This window comes from Bombus flavifrons, chromosome 8, assembly GCF_040668555.2.
Source record: "Bombus flavifrons isolate JBK064 chromosome 8, iyBomFlav1_principal, whole genome shotgun sequence".
Classification (NCBI taxonomy): domain Eukaryota; kingdom Metazoa; phylum Arthropoda; class Insecta; order Hymenoptera; family Apidae; genus Bombus; species Bombus flavifrons.
Window position 1 is genome coordinate 14,287,009 of NC_138449.1, and position 17,701 is coordinate 14,304,709.

Below are 17,701 nucleotides of genomic sequence, written 5' to 3' on the forward strand. Positions count from 1 at the left end.
CAGACTTAAGAGTCCAATATCTTTTATTAAAATTCTGAATTTTAAATTTAAATCTTCCGGTTACTCCCTGCTGTTTTATTTTTCATTCGTGCGTTACCTCCGATAACGGGGGCGGTGCTACGCTGGTAAGACTGTGCTTGGCACGTATGTTTCTTGCGTGTTCTGCATCAGCGTTCCGCTTGCATTTGCAGTTGCCGAACAAACGACGGCAAATAGCGCCGAATCTTCTTTCCGGAGGACAGCAGACTGTAGCCTCGGCCGGCGCAACCCTCGATCTTTTTGAGCAACATTTCATTTCCTTCAGTCGTTTGCATCTAATACAAGCAAGACAAATATCACAATTTGATAATCTGATAATCAAATTGAATTTAATAATTCAACAATCATCTTGATCGCTCTGATAGTTCCACTTCTAATACATTCTACAATTCAATTTGACGTAAAGAATCTCCCTCAAGAATATCCAAAACGACAAAAAACAGACCATAACTCTCGTACCTGCATCTGTTCTTGAATTTAGGCCAGCAGCCAGCAGGCACATTGTCCCTTGCCAGGGGTTGCTCGTTCCTGTTCACTAACGTAGTGCTCCTGGCATGGTTTCCGGGCCAGGTAAGACCCTTGGGGTCCGTACGACACGCCAAGCACCTCATTCTTGGACAACACTCGCAGCAACGACTCAGGGACCTCTTCCAGCGCGTAAGAAGCCTGTCAGGGGCACGTTCGCCAACGCCGTTCGCCGCTGCCAGTACCCTGTAATCGAAAGGCAGCCGCGCCCCGTGCTGTTAGCATTATTAAAAACGGCTGTTCGATCGATTCAGCGCGATAAAGGGGCCTTCGGCGTCGATTAAGAAGAGAATGACAGGCGTCGATGGATCGTGACGCTATCAAACGAACGAGACCAGCGCTACTTTCCACCTGGCAGCCGTCGTATTCCTCAAGGATACTCGCGAGAGGCTGAATGTAGGTCGAGGTGAAGTTGATACCGCAGGATGGAATTGGTGAACGAGGGATCGAATGCTGTTTGATTTTCGAATTAGTAGGCTTTCGTTTCCTTTGACTTTGGCTGCACTTTGAGCGATTTGTCGATATTGCGAGCGACGTGGTGTATTATATTAGGTCGTCCGAAAAGTTTCTTTCGTTTCATAAGGAAATAATCGATGCACATTTTCCATTTTATATTATTTTAATCGAATTACGTGTGATCCCATTTTGTTCTATCAAAGTAAAGATCACAACGTTCGACAGATTAGGTTTCATGTTTGCGTAAAGATGCATCGTTGTAAAAGACGGGTCTGTAAAAGAAAGACACTTTTTGGACAACCTAATATAAGATCAACACCGTGGAAAATATTGCTTCTTCCTTTTTAATGCGTTTGGGGATCAGAAAGTTTTCCGAAATTGATTGATTTGTCGATATTAGGCTAATTGATATTTAACATGGTTTTAAATGATATTTAAAAACTGCGGTTCTTCTTCTCGTGTAGGTTTTAGAAATGGAAGGTTGAGTACAGTTGCGATCTGGTAAGCGTTAAGTTAATACCAGGGCAGTTAATATTTAACGCGAATGCAATTTTCTACTAGCACTCTGAAAAATTGCATTTCTTCTTTTTATACGACGTAGGAATTTATTAATAACAATGTTCAATCCGTGGATGTTCATGCAGTTTCATATCGGTAGACAAACCTAAATAAAGATTTGCTCGCTAAATATTATAGCGAATATTTACTTTGAATATTTCATACATTTCTACACCCTTCGATTTCCTGTAAATGCAGAAATGTCCGCAGTCTGATTATTTATATTTGTAGCCTATAATGGCAACATTTGGAGCGAGCTTGTTCCACTGTGCTGATGACATCGAGTGTTTCCCAGTGAATGTACACCGCGCTAGTCAGACACGTTCGCCGCGCACGAGACACGCATACGCTGAAACGTTCCGTAAATTCGATTCGTTTTAACGTGAAGATTCTTCCTCCGTGCAAATCTATTCTCGAGAAACCTACTTTTAAAATCGAAGAGCTACAAAAGTAACTGAAATTATCAATAACATTTCTGCAACCACTCAAGAACTAAACTGTATTCGATCGACCGAAAACAAAAGATTCAAAGAACAACGACTGTCAATGGCATCATAAAGAATATTAGAAACGTCCTGTGTGTACGATTTAATGAATTATCTATCCGTTGACTACCATTTCGCCTACGTCTTCCCACAGAACCTTCCGCAATTAGTCATCTCTCTCTGCATCAACCTCGAAATCGAACCTCCTCCATTTCCACTACAAAACGATACAAACGTCGATCGATTTCCAACCCATTCGTCCACGAATTCACACTTCCAATAAATCTACGCAACAGGATATTACGCGAAGAGTCTCATCGATCACCGATGGAACAACGTGCGTCAAATTCTCACGTCTTACTACTTGTACCCTGTCTGTTTCGAGTATCTGCGAATCCCTCCGCCAATCACCAAAAGGTTGAACGTACGCGGAAGAGAAATATCTTACCTGCTCTGTTCGTAGTTCTATTCGTTCCTCGTTGGACCGTCTAAAGTACAACAGGGCGATGCGGTGATCGATAGCCGAGCGGAAACGCGGCGAATTCACGGCGAGACGGGAACGAAGATAACAACGGAGGATGATCTCGAGGTTCGTGGATCGATACGAAAGGAACACGAGTACGCGTGAAGAAATTCTACAGCGAGTTCTGTGCGAGGTTCAAGCCGGCGAACGAGCATCGCGGTTCGACTCGTGTGTCGCACGAAGATTGCAGGTGCCGCAGTCTTCGGGGGTTGGACGGACCTCGGAGGACGAAGGGTGGCGAGGCAAAGAGGGTCGCCGAGCCGTTGCTGGCCAGCGAGCCGGTCACGCAAAGATTTTCTCCTTCGCCACCGACACTGCATTACTTACACGTACAGGAGACCAGCCACAGGGCGACTTGCTTCGGTTGACCGCGAAATCGATACCGGCCACGCTGAAGTTCTTTACCTTAACATCGCCGTTTTTTTTTCAAGGCGCCCACGCGACCACTTTCCTCCTCCCTCCTTTCCACGGGGATTTCCTCTTTTCTTCTTATTCGCATGGCGCTCTCGTGACTCGATTATTTGTGACTCTCTTTCCCTTTCTCCTTTACGGTTTGTTTCGTTGTTTAGGTTTCTTTGGCTTCGAGGAACGTCGATCGCTCAGGTTCGTTTCATCGTTTTCTTTGGAAATGTATTATTTTCTGACGCATATGTGAGTTTGACTTTTTTATCCGATTTCGTACGTTTGACGATTCAGCTCCTTTTCTTGTTTATGTCGCATTTTGTGCAAAAGAATTCGACGATCATCGATCCTTATGTAGATGATTCGTCGCTTTCTTCAGGAAGCTATTACTTTGTAGTTGGCTCTTTCATTTGACCATCTGTTTCCTCTTCGTCGATCAACCCCGTTCTTTTAACGACCGTCTTGTACTTTGTTTCTTTCGCATAAACGAAGATGGTTCTATTAAGGAGGATCGTAATTATGAAATGTCGGTGTTACGATTACCGATGAACACGTGATAACGCAAGACGTAGATTCGTGACGAAAGTTTCAATCGCGCCAAGTTTTTAATTGCATCCATTTTCACTAGCGAGTTACCCTTGCGAAATGTGCGTGCGAACTTCAGCTTTACTCGGCAGACCCTGAGGGATCGGACGCGAACTTTCTCCTTTAAAAAGTTCGGTTAAGATCAATTCGAAGACTTTTTAACACCGACAGAAAAGAATCCAAGAAGTAAAACAGAATTTCTCGTATCGTTAAAAAAGTTTCTACGTTGCTGTTCTCCTCTGAATTCGTCTCTTATAGCAATTTCACGAATGGGTATTCTCAATTTGATATCGAAGAACGAGCTGGTTAAATTAGGAAAATGAGAGACGGACGAAACGTCTGCAAAATGCTGTCAAACCTGTCATCACTTAGTTCAAGACTATGTCGAGGCTGCGCATCACACTTGCGAAATACAATTTTTATGTAAAGGACATTTTCTTAGCGTGAAATTTTGTATGATCGATCGCCGATCCCAAAATAAAATCCTACGTGATCGTAAAACACAAACGATAACAGCTATGTTTCGAAACGACGAATTGTGGAACCGTGACGTAAGAAAACATATCATTATGCGGTGCTGAGAATTATGCGAAATCTGATGTAACGTTGTATTCTGCGCGTTCTGATGTACTAAACTCGGTCACGTGGCGCCATAGAAATCGTAAATACGGGTGCATTCGATTTTCTTAATCCTTTTCGAAAACCTCGTAGGAGACGCTGAACGTTGAACAACATAATACAAAGTTGCACAACAGACGGAGAAGACGATTTACGTGCAACGAACAAATCGAAATAAAACCTCTCGACAAGCGAAGTAAATGTAAATTATCTGTGAGATTAGTCTCAATAAAAGTTGCACCGCGGAAAAATAATTTGCTTGATGTACCTCTGTTGTGTTAACGTTCTACCTTATCGCGAGATTATAAGGTTCAGATGTGAGAACCGATAAAGAGCGATGATAAATTTTCTCGTATCGAAGGACTAAAATATGTTTTTGTAAAAGCTACCGATTGATGAGAAGAGAGACGTTACGATTCGTTGAAACATTTGCTCGTAGTTCGTAATCTAGAAAGCAGCTCAATTATCGTAAATGTGTAATTTGATGCTGTTGCAAAAATATACTGATAAGTCGGAATAATAAAATGATAGGCAGGTAAGATTAAAGCAGATAAGATAAAATAACAAAAATAAATTCGTAAAGTAAGAAATTTTTGTGTCACGTTACATAATAAATTACTAAGCTTCACCATAATCCATCTGTTACAGTCACTGATTTTCGTATGTTCAAGCTACGACATTTTATACGTACTTCTTGCGGAAGAAACATCACATCAATTTCTGTCGTTAACACTTTTTCATAAAAAGATTCGATCGTTTTCGTTCTTATTGTTAGAAGATTTACTCGCTTTCACGCGCAGCCCCGGAAAGCTAATTACGCGTATCACAATTAGAACCACTACGATAAAAGCTGTTCACGGACGTTTTAGCTACATCTGTCTGAAAATTTGCTGACAACGCGGATGGAACGCGTGCAACACGGTTGTCGGACCATCGATGTGCAACGCGTTAACCAAAACCATTAAAAGTTGGCACAGCCCCGTGCAGAAAGTTCGTACCGTAGCCGCGCAGCGATTCACACAGCGATTACGACACGGAATCGCCAAAATCGTGCTGTTAAAAGTTTATACAGTACGCGAACCAGGACGTCATTAACCCTCCGAGCAACTTTCAGCGACATGATTACCTTGTTATTACTTTCACTTGGTCGCGAGCAGAGAATTGTCGGTGGCGCCCGACAAAACCAGCGATTCGCCATCGTTTTATCCTGGAAACTAGGCCGTTAATCCTACGTGTACTTTGTCCTAGAATTTTTAACAGATGCTCCGACTCTCTTGCGACCGAATAAATTTAGAATCTTTTAGATTATTTTCTGTGAAAGTTAGGAACGAAATTTTTTCTTTTAATACCAACGCAATATCATTCGTAGACTGCAAGCTTTTATAGAAATTTATGTCTTGAGGATTTATGTCAGTAAATGTCACGAGGAGTACGCTAATTCACACGTTTTGTATCTTTTTGCGTATTATGCATGCTGTGCATTTTCGTAGCTCTGGATTTCGCACAGAAGCACAAGAATTCAATCGCATTTGTTCGATTTTTAAAATAAAGAAATTTACGTCTACGTTAAGGAGGATTTTGAGCCTCGATAACTTTCAACAATTAAATTACAAAAATCGTTGGAATACAGGAATGAAAAATGAAAAGTTTCGTTGAAAGTAGCATTCACAATGAGGTTAGAAGCGTAATTCAACGTGCGAGCTGTTTCTAAAAATTTCGCAAAGACGAGAGGCGCGCTTTCTCCGCGTTAATTGTTTGCTTAACCGAACCGGTCGGATTACGCTAACACGAGCGCAGTTAATCGGACTAGGAGTTACAAACAGCATCAAAATTGAATAGAAAGGAAACAGGGGATATCCTCGTGATATATTAGAAAACGAAACGACCGCGATGTATCACTTTAATTGCTCTTTTCCTTTGTGAACTTTGCGCAACTGTTAGGAACCAGGTGAAACGAGATAACGTATTTCAGTTATGCAACTCGATGTTCCTCCTTAATTAATGTAGAGCAGAAATAGAAAGAGATTCTCCGCGACTTTCTTTGACTTTCTCTTGGTAAATGAAATTGGATCTAAAAAAAAAGGGAAAAGAATAGAAATTTAGAAATAAGTATTTTTCTAAGGTTTGTGAAATACGTTCGTGTCTTTGATGTTCCATTCGCTTACGGCTGAAAGAACATTCTTTCGTGTTACATAGTTAAATTTCTATCCACAGAAAAATATAATCAGACGATATATGTACAACAATTTAAGAAGAAAAACGTAATCATTCCGAAATAGATATTTTTGTTCTATTTTCAAGGCACCCTAACAAAATTCTAGTTGACCGACGACAGTTTACCTTTTGTGTCAAAATCTAATCTATAGACGAGTCTATGGTAAAGTCGAATAAACTTCCAACGAAGTCAGAAAGTAGGGTTTACTTAAAAAAGTATGGTTTTTATGGTGCGACGTCTTTTTGGAACATTCGTTTATGTGTACTGTAAGAAAGAAAGCAGTGAAATTACACGTACCGTGGCTTATTTTACGTTACGTGACCGATAGTTAACGCGGGAACGAGGCGAATTAACATAAACAGGGGCTAAAACCTAATCGCATTGCAAATTCGAGTAAACAATCGATGGCTCTGCGGTTTCGCGTACCGACCGCCCGTTTCCATTCATTTTTCACGCGAAATCGGATCTTCGAATGCGAATCCACTCGTGAACATTAGCGACGAAATAGTACGTTTTACTATTTAAATAAAAAATTGGAAGAAACTGCAGGTGATCGACGAATTCGTGAAATTACGTGACTTCTCGGAATTAAATTCGCAATTGCCGCTTGTGAGAGAAATGAAATAGAAAAGAATTACTCGATTATGTATGTACGTGTGTTGCAGTTATATTAGTTTCAGCCGATGTCTGATAATTAGAAATATATTTTGTGCTATAATAACTTCACGTCGAATTGCGAATAACACTTTTATCGGCAATTTATCATCGCCAAACTATTCCCTTTCGAAACAAATATTCGGAATAAATATCTATCGAGTGAGAACGATTTTGAAACTTTTAGAACATAGAAATCGTATAACCCGTTTGAATATCTGTTTTATACCGAAATAGTATGAAGTTTAAGAATCTACGTCGACAACGGTCTAAGTAATTGTAAATAGAAAACTAACAATCGATCATTATTCGGATCAATAAACGATCTTTCTTGCCCTCGTTGAACAAATCATCCCTAACGATTCTATTCATCTAAACAGACTAATTTCACGAGAATACTACGAAATTTAATTGATCAATAAAGGTCGTTTCAAACAAGATTACATACCGCAGGCGTTATTCAAGTGGAAATCAAATAGAGGCAATTTACAGGGATACAAATTGTGCCATTCATCCCTATACAACTGCTACATAGTCACGGCAATAATACAACGTTAACAGTGTAGAACCTTTGTCCCTTTAAACCTACCGCTTAAACATCCAATTTTATCAAACTCGTTATACCATACACAACATTCTATTGTAATTAACAACAGTTCAAAAATAGCTGTTTACAAAAACCAATTAAAAACGTGAACAAATATAGAGTTCAGGTAAACGGTATCATAAATGACCAACAGTTTGACGTCAATGTCGCGCGAAAGTAGGCCAAACACGAAGGGCTAGTTCATCTCCCTGTCACGCAACCCTTCAGTCTCCTCTTATTTCCAGCTGATCCAAAAATCACGACGCGAACTATGCGTGTCGCTGGAGCGACGAACGTCCGGATGGAGGAGCCGTGTGCACGAAGAAACCCGGATTCAAAGAGGGTGGCAGCTGTGAGTGAAATACACAGGTATAATTGGAGCCCGACCTTGGCCGCACGCGATGCTTAACGTTCGTCGGTCAATCCACGTAGCCGCGTAGTCCGCGTCGATTTTTGGTTCTGCTAACATACACGTACGTATCGTGGACAAAGGAATTATCCGCTACGACGATCAAAAATTATATAGGTGAGCGAATGTTAGGTAGCGAGAGCAATCGAGATCATTCGTCAAATCACGACGTTTCCACACGACCTATCGAAACTCGCATGGTTTCTTTTTCAGATTGATCCGTGTAATTTCGTTTTGTATTGAAGAGCTCGCGAAGGAAAAGAGATTTTGTCGTGATCTCTGTTGAGTTTGTGTACTTTTGGGATGATTCCCGATAAAAATTAGTACAGAGAAATGAACGTTAATGTACTCTTATCATCTTATGATCACTTCTTTCTTTTTTATATATAGAAGAATTTTTGAGGTAAAAAGGTTTGTTTCTGCGATTCCTTTCCACTTTGTATACTTTTGGGTGTTTGGTGGAATTACAGAAATGAAATTATAGCGCAGAGTCTGGTTTATATAGAAACTGTAAAATGTAACTGTTTGGTTTCTTTTGGGTTTGTCTATCGTTCGGTGTTTAGTGAAATTATAACATGAAATTACAGCGTAAAGTCTGGTCCGAGGTAAATTGCACTTATTCGATGTAATATGAAAATTGAGAAATATAATTTTTAATTTTCCAATATCGAATAAAACACGTGTGTCGAATGAAAGAAGAACGAGAGTCAGAAAATGGTGGTTGGGAAACGGAAATAGCTTGGAGCTTGTTAAATGAAATGGCCGTAGGCTCGCGCACGCGTTATTGTCGCTGTAATTTGCAGATACGTGAATCATGTGCAATTGCTTCGATAACAGAAAACTTTGACGTAGAATATTTTACGTTCATTGAGAGTCACAGTTTCCTTGTTTTCATCATGTCGTAATTTTTCTCTTAAAGGGACGTTTATATGGAGAAAATAGCAAGTAATATCGTTACAAGAATAAAGTGACGCGTTATTTAAGAGACCCCGTGTATTATTTACAACGATCTCCGTGCAGATTCTAGAATATCGATCCTTTTCGTTGAATATATGAAATGTCAAGCGTAAAACATTGTTCACATTTTCGTTTTATCTCCGTCTTTCCTTCCGTAGAAATGAGCTGCCCTTCTGAGTGCCGCGTGAACTATCGCGCTCAAGTGATTAACTGCAATATGCACGATGCATTAGTTTGCATTTTAAAAGAAACATAGAACCAAGGCGTTTAATAACACGCAGCTGTCCAACTGCATCCACACGTGTAATACGCCACCATAAATCTACCGTCGCTCGTTTAAACAAATACAAATTTCATTAACAGATTTATGCATCGAATCAAGCAAGTTGCAAACTCGTGTCTCTGTAAATGAGATTTTTCTACGCAATTCTACTACGTCAGATTTTCCTTCGACTTCCCCCAAATCGCATTTCGATGTTTCTCGTATGTTTCAAAATCATTAAAGATATTAAACGAAGATAAATTGTAGATAAATGCGAAACTAAATTTTAAATACTGAAAATTCTAAGCACTAACATTCTAACCGCTAATTCTAAGTGACTAAACACAAATACTGTTCTCTCGATGAAGAGATATATCCTTTGGAAGAAGCTGGAGCATCGCGAGAAATTGTCGGACGTGGTCCAGCGTTCGAAGAATTTTCCGTGAAGAAATGTCGCGTGTTTGAGCATCTCAGTCGAAAGCATATTTTGTCTCTCGAGACCCGACGTCCGACAAAGAATCTCTCCAACATACCGGTGGAATCTCGGTGATCCCGAAGAATCGAGGCACTCCATATCGAAGCAACCGGTTGACACGTGACGTAAAGTCAACGTGGAAAAACGAATGGAAATTACGAGCGTCTTTTTCATTGCTAACGATAGCCACGGTGAAGAAGCGCAATACGATGGAATTTGGTGCAACAAAACGAAATGGAATCGATCGCGCCAACTAGCTTGCATTCACGTTCAACAGGCCGGAAATGGTGTGCACGTGTAATCGTGTTTTTAGAGGAATCCCGTTCACCGAGCAGACCATCGACTAATAATAGACGTGATAATATTTGCTCAACCCGAACGAGGCTGTTCCCTGTTCGAACGAGACGATTGTGCACGTCGAGCGTTTGGCGAAGATTATTTTCAGAGTTCTTAGCGAGTTCTTGGTATTTCGTTAATGATAAGCAGAGAGAAAGATCGGTTCGAATCGACTCGGATCGATTTAGATCGCGATGTACGATGATCTTCTCGTACAAGCATGAAAGTTCATGCGCATTTTCTTTCACAAGCGTACTTTTACATGCAGTATATTTAAGCGTGGAACGCGATACGCTATTCGATATATTCCTTTATTTTGTAAACATTTTATCCTCGGCTATTGATAATCGAATATGTCATTTGATTTAAATGGTAAAACGATTAGTAGATGATCAACTATGGTTGTTACTTGGATCAATTTGACGATAATGGATGAATAAAGAATCTGATTGATTTACATGATCGACGTTGAATAATTAAATGTTGCCTAATGTAAACACCGCTTAATCGAGCTAAATGTCATTACGATGGGAGCAATTATTTTCGCGTGGAGCGTGGCTCGTTCGAAACAGGAATTAGGGAAGATTAAATATAGTTGGAAGATTGTCTTCGCGATCAAAATTAATAGCTCGCCATTAACGTTACAGCACTGACTATGCTTCGCGTTAAATTCCACCTCGGGTTTTCCATTACACGTTCAAAGTAACACGTTTGCATTTGTAATACATATCTGCATAAATATGAAGTGTCACAGTTTCCTACGGACGTACTAGAAAAAGTTAATTTCGTTTCGTACACAATTTCCATGGCTTATCAGCGATCAAAGAAGAAATAAATACTTGTACACACTTTACGACTTCTAGCTACATAACGTATATAACAGTACAACGATCGCGTCGCCAGAGGTTTTCATTCGAAAATTCCAATTTACAGTTCTCGAGAATTAGTTCGATGAATAACGCTACACGCCCGGACGAGATCCTGGATGAATTATTCAATGGAATCGTTCCACGTTGGTCTCGAACGTTTTACGAGAGAATCCATCGCGATTCCCGACCTGCTACGATCATGTTTGTAAAGACGTTTTCAGTATACGTTCGAGACTATACGCAGCATCGTCACGCTATTGCGGTTCTCTGAGTCACTTTGAACGTGGCCCAGTGTAAGAAAATCTCGCGAAACGATTACGGAACGCTCCGCGTGTGGCCTGCCGCTTAAAAAGAATGTAATCTCGTTGTAATCGCTTGACTAACGAGCTACTCCGGGCTTTATGAATACGCGCGAAAGTTAGGAAAATGATGAATTAATTGGAGCTAACGATCGACGATATTTCGATATGGCTATCATTTTCGAATGATGTAGAATATACGCGTGAAGCGTAATGGAGGTCAACGAAAATACTTTGGTATTTCGATAGAATATATGTACGTTTTATGTTTCGCGTGAAAGCGTTCGTGAAGTTTGAAGGTCCTATACGCAACGATGTAACGTTTTATTTAGTGTTACTCGTAAGACTGTATAGTGTAAAATCAATGTAAAACGTTGCGTTCTTCTTAGTTATGACATTGCTAGTTATACAGTTTTGTCACGCTTTAGCTGCAACTTAATGTAAGTTTCATAATACGAAAAAAAAAAAAAAAACGGTTGTTGCAATACATTTGATATTAAAGCAAAATATTCAAAGGTATATACATATTCGTATAAACTGTTCGAACAACTACGCTCGAAAATTTACATAATGTACTAGATTAAGGAAGAAAACGGTCGAATCAAATTCGGAATAGTTGTTCTTTTTTTCTGTATTAATTTCAATTAATTTTAATAAACGGACACGGTGCAAAAAGCAGTTTATCGAACGAGGAAAAAAAATGGAAGAATCATGGTTCAGAGGCGTGAATGATGGACACGGTCTAACAGTCTCGTGCTTTCGACGTTCTCTTTTTTTCCCCCTCCCTCGTTCTTTCCTCCTACCGCTACCGATTCGAGTTAATTAGCAACGCTCGTATAACGAGGCGATTCGAAATTCTGATTTATAATTCCCTTGAGCCAGGCCGTGGCGATGTAAATCTCCATGGGATCGATAAACCCAGCTTGGTTGCATCGACCACTGGAAAGGGTGGTGCTTTATAACTAGCCGGGGTGAAGGAACTCCGTGGATCTTACGATGGGCCAAGTTTTCCGCACGACCCTCTTGTCTATGATGTTCGCTAGGAAACACCAGTTGTAGAACAATTCAATCGCGTCCGTTTAACCGCCAACCTTCGCCACCATATTTTCCATTCTTTCCTAACTCTCTAGTGGATAATATTTTTCACCGCTTTATCTAGCATATTTGGAAAAGTATTTCGCACGCAAAAAGTAAAGATTTTAAAGATTTCTATCTTCTTCTTCCACGATCAAAGGTTTCCAAACTTTATCATCGATCGAAGGAGATAAACTAACAAACACCAAGTCGAAATCAACCGAAATCAAGTCACTTTTTGAAACGTGCTATGAATTCATAGTCGACTACAAACCCTCGCACTTTTGAATATAAAACTCGTACCTGCCGTTTTCTTGCAATAAATATAATTTAAATATTCGTACTGTCTCTTTCATTGCTGCAAAGCCTTCGATTATGATCGTGCAATTGTTAGAATAAGAACAGGGAACAATTTGAACGTTAAATCGATACTTCAAGATTAATAATTATTCGGTGTTTAGAGTAAATTAATTAAATAAACACACGATCTTCGCACCTCTTTGAATCGTTTACTAGGCTAACCTATATTCCTCCGCCATTTATATAGAACAATTAATTCTCGCTTAGGGAAACGCACAGTCAGGGGTGGACTCTAAGGGTAACTACGTGCTGGAAAACGTAACAATAAATAACCGCGCAGTAATGTAACCGTTTCGTGATCTTGCTCGCGATTACCTGGCCTTAATGAAGCGCTGCTACTTCATAAACGCAGATATTTGCGGATAAGTCTTCCTACTTTTCGCTTGATTAGCTACACGGCGACGCCTCGAAATTGATAATGAGAGATCTCGCGGGGCAATTTCATGGAAAAATGGATTTCGATGCGCGTATCGCTAAGCTCGAGCACGATTTCACGAACCAGCATTTTAGGGTAACTCGTGACTCTGCTGCCGGAAGCCGCAGGCGATTCTTTTCGTTGCGCGACTCATCGCGAAACGCGATTCCTTTAATTGAGAATGATGCCTCGTTTTCGTGTTGCTGCAACCCCTGGAGCATACACACGGTCTGTTTTAAAAATGACTAAACTTCTTAAGAATGAAAGAAACATCGTAGATCTTCGCGAAATACAGCGACTCGCGAAAGTATTCGAATACTTGCAGAAAGCTTTGACGAATATATCGTGTCTGATATACGGCACATTTTGAAATTTCGTTAACGCTGTAATAGTAGCCGACTGTGGTGATTACATTGATAGAATTTGAAAGAAATGTAAAAATTTATACAGAAGCTACGAGACATTTAGTGGAAATATAAAACAGATCCTTCGTACTTTATTTAAATACGATTGTAGATCTATAGATTACGTAGATGTTAATACATTCCTCCGTGTATATTTCAGGCTATGTATCAACAATGTAACTTTCCCTCAGAGGTTGCCTGTGCTTTGTTATTTTTAGAAAAGTTTGATTACTTTTCAGACAGACCGTGTAAGCCGATTTTCCTATCCGTCGCGTTTATTTTGTCCCTAGCACTCGCAACCTTCTGCATATATTCCGTTAACAACGTGTCCTTTAATACGGACCCACATCGGATCCGCGGCGATTTATTGTCGCTTCCGACGGCATAAATAGCTGTCGTGCCCACACTGGATCTTTCCAGATTAATATCTGCCAGGCTCGATATAAATCCGATTCCGTGAGATCAAGGAATAAAATTACAAGTAAACGTTCAGAGTCGAAATTTCGCGGTTGGTCGAAGTGGAAAGTGGCGGTAGTTTTAAGTCCTTGAGAGTAATCGATTCAAACCTAATTTTAAGCGAGTCGACAGTGCGAAAACGTTCCATATCAATCTTCGAATAATTAATACAAACGTTGAAAACCTAATTTCAATTTGAAAAATCTTATGGCGCAGGTCGTTTATCTGATGAAATAGTGAAATCTAGAAAAAGTGGAGTTGATCGATTAGTCTTCGGAGAAACTCGTATACAAATTCGAGTATTCGAGTCAAACAAACTTTTAGTTATCTGAACGTGTTTTTATAATAAATATGCGTCTGCGATTATTTGTTTATGTTCAGAACAAATTACAAATACGTACTTCGGAGAAGAAACGATCGAATAGGATGTTACATATATCTTTTTGCATATTTAAATTTCTCACAAATGCATGAACATTCACAGTCTACTTATTATCGTTAATTCCCGAGATAACTAAACTGTGTTTCCTATCGTAACCTATCGAAACGACCAGAATCAGAATCTTCCTCCATAGGATCATAGGAATAATTTACGAGGTGAACGATGAAATACAGCGCTATAAATTCTACTCACGCTGGCTCGCCGTTTTGCTCCAAGTACACCACGTTCCCGCTTAACGTCTCGATCTCCTGCGGCCTTTTCACCACGTGCATTCCAGTTTTCTCCCTCGGCGAGGATACTCCTCTGACGGTGTCCACGCTCACCCCAGTGTCCGTAGATCGAACGGTCTCGATGGAATCGATCGACACCCTCGCGGACGATTTCACGGACGTACCACTTCCGTGATTATCGGTACGAGCTTTCATCCCGGCGCTATTTACATTTCTCGCATCGTTGCTCACCGCACCAACCACGTTGAACACGTTGTTCGCCCTCGAGGCTATCGTCGATTGGTCAGAAGTACCTTTCACGGAAACGCAAGTACTTTTCACGGTTACCGTAGTTGCATTCGTTACGATCTTCGTTCCAGAATTATTAGTGGACCGCGAAATCGTCCTCCCGTCTTCCTGTCTCACAGAAGCACTCGCGACGGAAACTGCTGTCCTTTGAGTCTCTGCACCCGAAGAATTTCTGATGGAACTGTTTACCGATTCGATCTCGTTGGCTTTAGTTGAATTTGATTGGACGTTGGTTGACACGGGTTGAAAGGAGACAGATTCGTCGATCTTCTGATCGTTCGGCCTGAAATTCTTCGTATTCTGATCGTTCACCGCATTCTGAATCTTGTTCGAACGCTGCGTCGCCGAACCAGTGTTGTTCGTAGCAGTGATCACCCTGTTTATGCTTTTCACCGAATGACTGGTACTGTTACTTTTCGAGTGACCGCTAACATTTTCGGTAGGAACTGGCGAATCGTTTCTACTCTCTGTTCCACCCTTCGTTCGACCATGGTTGCCATTAGATTTGTTCGATTTGGAGATCTGACGATTATCCTCGCTACTAGCAACTTGACAATTTTGGACTTGTTTGCCGATGTTTTCATCGTTCGATGAATTGGAAGATTTGCTATTAGACAGATCTTGCTGGCTCTTCGTCTTTTCAGACTGGCTCTTCGTTTTCTCAGACTGACTTTTCCTTTCGGAAATCTCTTTATCCATAAGAACCGCATTGGCGTCGATGTGAAGCGGTTGAACAGCCGTCGTCGCTGTTGTGTTCACCACGCTAGACGTACCTGTAGCGCTAGAAGTTTGTTTTAAAAGATCGATAAGATGCAGATCGGCTAACTGTTCCGTACTCGAATTCTTCTCGTTAGCTTGAGAGCCTTTCGATCCTGGGTCAGACTGTTTACTGCCTTGAGTGGACTCGTTCGTCTGCCCGTTGCTTATACGAACTTCCTTGGACCCTTTATCGGTAGCCTTTTTATTTTTGCCATTAGCTTGATTAGGGATATTGATGAATCTGGCTGGATTCAAGACATTCGAGTTGGCTCTGTTCGTTTTCAGCGGAATCTTCGACGGTGATACCACTCGCTCCTTGCCTTGCGTTTTTCCTGGAACGGAAACCTTCTCGTGCGTTTGTTTCTTCGCGTTCCAAGCATTCCTCGATGGAGACGCGGCAAATTTCTGCTGCTTCGCCGGCGACAATCTCGTGGATTCCTTCGAACGATCTCTTTTCTTAAATTGTGGCGTTTTCTCCGGTTTCGTCGGAGTTCCTTGAATCGGTGAGAGCTTGCTGACTGTTTTCGAGGCTTGTCGACGGGTGGCGAGGTTTGCCACGCTGCTACTGTTCCCAGAGGCGTTCAAACGATTCCTGGAATCCGTCGTATTGAAGCGAGTGCGCGAATCCACGCGACGACCCAGCTTCGGCGAGGTAAGGCGCTCCGTTGATTTGCTCAGAGACGTCGAACGCTGACGCGTTGGTTGCGGGATCAGGCTTCTTCTTGGGTTGTTCTGTTGCGACACTGAAACTGGAAAAGTACAAGTTCCAGTTGAAGTACAAGAAACATTTGCTCTTCCCACTACGAATAGCAACCAGTAACGATGCTTTTATCGTAAATCCTTTTAATATTCGATATACGTGTTTCGATGTATCAAACATAGCGGAGAAGAATATTTGAAAGGAATAAGGAATAAGATTTATTTATAAATTCTCGTAACATTCGACTCGTGTATTCACGCCAGTTCTGTCTTTAACGCGATTGACGTACAACAATGTTTCAGATACTCCACACAACGCTTCCAAAATAACAATACACGCGACACTTACCTCGTCGTTCGTTTTTTCCTCTTCTACGAGCATTCGTAAATTCCGGAGACTGCGGCCTGGACTTAGATCGCGGCGGTGGTCCTTTAAAGCCACGTCCTCGAAAGGGCGAGACCCTGCCAGTGGCCAACGGCGGCGATGGACTCCTCGCCTCCGGGGAAACGGGCCTCGAGTCCGCGATGATAACGAAGCTGGATCGACGATGCGCCCTCGAGGAGGACGTGGTGGAGGGCGCGATCTTATACGGCTCGGGTGCACGCGGCGGCGGTGGCGGAATCGCGTTCGGTGACAGGTAATTGCCATCGGATGCCGCGAGCACCCTGAACGGAGGCGGTCGTTGAACATGGCCGTCGTCGAGCCGCCTCATCCTTTCGAGGCACCGAAGCTGTAACGGGAAAGTTACGAGAATCCTTCTTTCGTCGCCTTTTTAAAGAATACAGTACCTTATCGATATCTACGATATTGTAAATATCTTTGAGAAGTACACTATCGTCGATATTGTAAATGTCGCGAATTTGATTAATGTCGTAAATTTGATTAATTCGTACGTAAATGTCAATATATCGTTTATCGGATATGGTCGAAATCGGGGGTAAAATTAAAATTGGAAACGAATATTCATCAAGTAAGTGAAGGAGATAATGATAATGATATTGATCGAGTGCGTAGGGAGTTCGATACTTTAAAATCAACATGAGAAGGACACTTAGGTTTTGGATCGGTACGTACTATGTACACTCGTCGCTATTCTTGGAAAATGAAAGACGTAAAATGACTGAAGAAAGTCAGTGTACGATGAATTATGGCACGGCATATTTGGACACGTACTAAGAATGGTAGTTGCAGCGTTGACGACGTGAAATCCTTGGTCGTAATTATTTTATTTTTCATTTGTTGAAGTTGAGAGGGTTGGATGCAAGATAAGCACGTTGAAAGAGATCTCCCCTTTTCAGATAGATCGAGCAAGATCTTAGG

The 17,701-nt window shown here is 41.2% G+C and overlaps 1 protein-coding gene across 2 annotated transcripts in view; it reads right to left on the minus strand.

The window, feature by feature from the left end:
- stum (mechanosensory transduction mediator stumble) overlaps nt 1-17,701 on the minus strand; it is a 28,118-nt gene that overhangs the window by 2,311 nt on the left and 8,106 nt on the right. For both annotated transcript variants that reach the window (XM_069118387.1, XM_069118388.1), the window contains 4 exons: nt 16,730-17,111; nt 14,597-16,430; nt 499-750; nt 98-314 (listed from right to left, as the gene is read on the minus strand). In XM_069118387.1, the coding sequence (XP_068974488.1) occupies nt 98-314; nt 499-750; nt 14,597-16,430; nt 16,730-17,093 (2,667 nt within the window). In that variant the 5' untranslated portion in view covers nt 17,094-17,111. The remainder of the gene's footprint in view (nt 1-97; nt 315-498; nt 751-14,596; nt 16,431-16,729; nt 17,112-17,701) is intronic.